The sequence below is a fragment of the Sardina pilchardus genome, chromosome 13, assembly GCF_963854185.1.
Source record: "Sardina pilchardus chromosome 13, fSarPil1.1, whole genome shotgun sequence".
NCBI classification, from domain to species: domain Eukaryota; kingdom Metazoa; phylum Chordata; class Actinopteri; order Clupeiformes; family Clupeidae; genus Sardina; species Sardina pilchardus.
This window is the reverse complement of record NC_085006.1, coordinates 15257196-15262195: the sequence shown is the minus strand read 5'-3', so window position 1 is coordinate 15262195 and position 5000 is coordinate 15257196. Positions and strand designations below refer to the sequence as shown.

The 5000-nt window shown below is 53.7% G+C and overlaps 1 protein-coding gene across 1 annotated transcript in view; it reads left to right on the top strand.

The window, feature by feature from the left end:
• nyap2a (neuronal tyrosine-phosphorylated phosphoinositide-3-kinase adaptor 2a) overlaps positions 1-5000 on the top strand; it is a 29233-nt gene that overhangs the window by 13007 nt on the left and 11226 nt on the right. The window contains exons 5-6 of the mRNA XM_062551936.1: positions 1056-1794; positions 1879-2372. Coding sequence (XP_062407920.1) covers positions 1056-1794; positions 1879-2372 — 1233 coding nt within the window. The remainder of the gene's footprint in view (positions 1-1055; positions 1795-1878; positions 2373-5000) is intronic.

Below are 5000 nucleotides of genomic sequence, written 5' to 3'. Positions count from 1 at the left end.
ACACACACACACACACACACACACACACACACACACACACACACACACACACACGGATTAGGGAGTGTGTAGTACGCTGAAAACGGGGGGCTAGGGGGGCAGGGAGAAAGCCCCGAGTGAAACCCATGGAGCTTCAAACATAATCACGCGCTCAATGGAGCTCTAATGAGCATTTAGTGGCGGCTCGATATGGATCAGATAGCCTGGCTGCTAACATGTTAGCTGAAACGCTAGTGCGCTGGCGTAGCCATTGGCTAGCGAGGCTAATGAGAAGAGGAGCTAGCCAGAGAGAGCACTAATGCCCTCAGGAGCATTGTGGTATTGACTAGATGGCCAAGATGCTAACTGAATGGTTTTTTTTTTCTCAACACAAATCGAGGCCCCTACAATTGCTAACTTACCGAGCAAGTAGCTAAGTAACTGTTCAGTCATTTCCTCATTATTCAGTGGGTAAAAGATGCAGTCAAGCAAGTTAACTATCAACAGCCTGTTCAGAAGCTTCCTGAAAATGACTGTTGGTGACAAGACATCTTAAAGTAGCCACCTGTGTGTGTCTACTACTCTGTGCTGGAGAAGCATTAAGGCCAGGTGGAGTCTCAAGTTCCATTCAGATTCCAGCCAGGCAGATTATCCATGTCACTGTCTGTCCGACTAATCTAGTTTATGGTGCGCATGAATTTAATATGTCCGTCTGCATTTGTGTACTGTCATAGTGGCCTATATTTGAAATTGGAACGATTTAACCGGAATTGTCTCTCTCCCACCGTCTCTCTCTCCCTCCCTCCCTCCCTCTCCCCTCTCTCTCTCTCTCTCTCTCTCTCTCTCTCTCTCTATCTATCCCTCTCTCGCTCTCTCTCTCTCTCTCTATCTATCCCTCCCTCCCTGTCCCTTTCTCTCTTCCTCTATCTATTCCTCCCTCCCTCTCTCTCTCTCTCAATCTATCCCTCCCTCTCTTTCTCTCTTTCTCTCTCTCCCTCTCTCTCTCTCTCAATCTATCCCCCTCCCTCCCTCTCTCTCTCTCTCTCTCTCTCTGCATCTGTCTGTTCCTCTGATAGGTAAGGCGCGGCCCTGTAGCGAGGAGTATAAGCGCATGCCGCCGCCGAAGCCTCGCCGCAGCCCCAACACGCAGCTCAGCACCTCCTTCGACGAGTCCTACATGCGCAACCACGGCGACCCCTCGCATCCGCGCCCCCCGTCCCAGGGCGGGCGCAAGGCGGCGTCGGAGACCCAGAGCCCCGCCGTGGACACGGAGGACGAGGAGGAGGAGCCCGTCTACATCGAGATGGTGGGCAACATCCTGCGTGACTTCCAGCGGATCGCGGCGGCCGCCAACAGCGACGGCGACTACGCCGACGGCCAGGAGGACGACGCCGGCGAGAGCGTCTACGAGGAGATGAAGTACCCGGCGGCGGTGTCGTCCGCGGACCTGCCGGGCGGCCTGGACTACGTGCCGGCGATGCCGGGCGCCACGGCGGAGGAGGCGCTGGCGGCCGCCATGATGCTGACGGCGGCGCAGAGCGGGCGCTCGTCCTCGGGCTCGTCCTCGGCGTGCGGGACGCCGCGCGGCTCCCTGTGCGACATCCCCGCGCCCTTCCCCAACCTGCTCACCCACCGGCCGCCGCTGCTCGTGTTCCCGCCCGCCCCCGCCCAGTGCTCGCCCAACTCGGACGAGTCCCCCCTCACGCCCCTGGAGGTGGCCAAGCTGCCCATCATGCTGGAGGCCTTCCAGAAGGGCGGAGGGGCGTCGCCCACGGCGGCGGAGGGAGGCCATCCGCCTCCTTCCTCCTCCTCCTCGTCCTCCTCCTCGTCTCACCACCATCACCACAAGCACCACCACCACCACCACCACCACCACCACCGGCACCACCGCAAGGGCAGCAAGGACCTGTCGTCCTCGTCCTCGTCGTCCACGGCGACCATCACCGTGTCGGGCCGCTCGTCGGCGCCGCCGCTGCCCTCCGCGCTCTACAAGAGCCCCGCCCAGTCCTCGGCGCACGGCTACCCGCGGAGCCACTCGGCGTGCCCGTCGCCCGTGAGCGTGGGCCGCGCGCTCACGCCGCTCAGCCTCAAGCGCCCGCCGCCGTACGACGTGCTGCTGGCGCAGGGCCACGGTGGGCACACGGGCAGCATGCCCCGCAGCGCCTCCACCACGCCGCACGCCGGCGCCAAGCTGGCCGCCTCCGCCAACGTGCACGGCGGCTCCATGCAGAACGTTTCCACCGCCACCTCGGCGGCCTCGGCGGTGGCGGCCGGGCGCTCGTGTCGGACCCCCACCAGCCCGCTGGACGAGCTGAGCAGCCTGTTCAACTCGGGCCGGAACATGCTGAAGAAGGGCTCGTCCAGCGGGCGCAAGAGCAAAGAGCCTGGAGATGGTGAGCTGCTTTATTACACCTGCTTATTACACCTTACTACTGTAACACCACATGGTTATTACACCTGTTACAATCACCTTACCACTGTAACACCGGTTATTACACCTGTTATAAACACCTTACTACTATAACACCACATGGTTATTACACCTGTTACAATCACCTTACCACTGTAACACCATGTGGTTATTACACCTGTTATAACCACCTTACTACTGTAACACCTTGTGGTTATTACACGTTGGATGTTTGTGTGGTTGAATGTGGGACTGGTTTTACTGGTAGGCTTGCTGGATCTGTGAATATTGGGTTAGATTGGGCTATTTCTGTTTATTCTTGTTTATTTGTTATTGCCTACGTGCCAGTGTTTGTTTGATGAAGGTATGAGAGTTGTTTCGCACAGACACACAGCACACATAGAGCCACAGAAATAGTAAGGACGCTACGAGGAACACGAATTGAGACCATTGAATGGCACATTATAAAATATAAGCTTCCATCCATCCATGATGTTTTCATGGCAAAGTCTGCTGCCATATACAGTACCATTGTCTGTTGGTGCTGCTGCTGCTGCTGCTGCTACATATTTTCCATCCTTTCCACAGATTTCCAGCAGTTCCTCAGCAAGTGTCAATAGCCTACTGCTGACATATACATGAGCATGGCTCAAATGGATTATAGTGCAGAATAGCCTAGATAGCTGTTAGCTATTTATCTAATTTTATCTAATTGTACCTCCTGAATATTTTAGTTCTGTGAGCTTTGCATCTTCTCATGCATTAGAGAGAGAGAGAGATAGAGAGAGAGAGAGAGAGAGAGAGAGAGAAAGAGAGAGCGTGTGTCATGTGTATGTATGTGTGCTTAACTGCTGACCTCCATCACTGATTGTAGAAGAGCAGACAGTAAAATGGCACATTTTAAGGACAAAGGCCACACCTTTCAATAGCATGGTACAACTGCCATGAAACAAAGAGGTAGTACTGTAGTTATGGCCAGCCTCGTGCAAAATGAGAACAAAAGACCAATCACAGCATCATACCTAGTGACTGACTCTGTGGCTAACCACCAATAAGGTGTTCTAGATGTCTATCTCCGGTGAGTGGCGGCGGGGGGCTGAAACATGAGCATCTGCTCTCAGGATGGTTTCCTCACCGCAATCTCAGACTCAGCCTGGTTTACCTGCGTAGTGTGGACATACAGTACCGTGATGTGACGTGACGTGACGTGACGTGACGTTAAACAGATGAGCTGCCACTGAGCCAGACTGACGGCCTGTCACGGCATCGAAAAACGCTCTTGTCGCCCCCCGTGACAAATATCTGTCAGAGTGTTCACCAGGCCGCCTGCCCGCGTTGATGTATGGAGTGTAGGATTGGTGGCGTTGGGTGAAATCCGTCAGGCAATGCGTGACATTTGTGCCGTGCCGTGACGGATCTGTACGCTATCCGTAGCACGCCATTGGCATGATGCGTGTTATGCTCTGTCAAATGTGTGTATGAGCAGGAGACGCGCTTTGTTTGGGATGGCTGTGTTGGAGCGTCTGCGCACGTATTGGAGGATGGCGTGTGTGTGTGTGTGTGTGTGTGTGCGTGGTTGTTTTCCAGGTGTCATAAAGCATCAGGGATATGTGTGAGACAGTTGGAAATGCTGCGGATTGGAATATGTGTGTGTGTGTGTGTTTGTGTGTGATTTTGTGTTTGCGTGTGTGTGTTTTTGGACAAAACTGTAGGTGTGTGTACCCATATGAGATGGTGGCAAGGTGACACTGTAAGCCTTACAGTGTCACCTTGCCACCATCTCATATGGGTACACACACCTACAGTTTTGTCCAAAACAGTGTAAGGTGTGTGAGTCTTATAGCACAGAATGAAGCATCCTTCATGTGAATGTGTATACGTGTATGTATGTGTGTGTGTGTGCATACTGTATGTGTGTGTGTGTGTGTGTGTGTGTGTGTGTGTGTGTGTGTGTGTGCATGCGTGCGTGTGTACGTGCGTGTGTGCGTGCGTGCGTGTGTGCGTGCTGAATGTTTTCAGCAGGCTGCCAGGGGCTTGTTAGGTGTGTGAAACAGCAGTGCATCCATATGATTGAACATCTGTGTGTGTGTGTGTGTGTGTGTGTGAGAGAGAGAGAGAGAGAGAGTGTGTGTGTGTGTGTGTGTGTGTGTGTGTGTGTGTGTGTGTATGGAGCGGAGTGGGTAGGAAGTGAGAACTGTGAGCTTGCCTTTTGGTTCTTTTGTGTGTGGATGAGAGAAAGCTTTGATTTCTCGTCTACTATCACCATCACCCCCAGGTGCATGTGCGTAAGAGAGGATTGTGTGTGTGTGTGCGCACCTGCAAGTGTGTGTGTCTTTGGTTGCAGATTAAAAATTGAGCGCTCTGCCTACGCACAGCCTGTGCAACACACCCATAAACGGAGGAGAGGGAGACCGAGGCAGGGAGACAGCAATGGGAGAGGAAATCTGGGAGACAAACACAGGGAGAGAAAAGGGAGGATGCACAAGGAAGAGAACAAGTGTGTGTGTGTGTGTGTGTGTGTGTCTATTTGTGTGCGTCTGGGTGTGTGTTCGTGTGTCCATGTGTCTGTGTATCTGTCTGTCTCTCTGTCTGTGTGTTTGTCCTAGAGTAT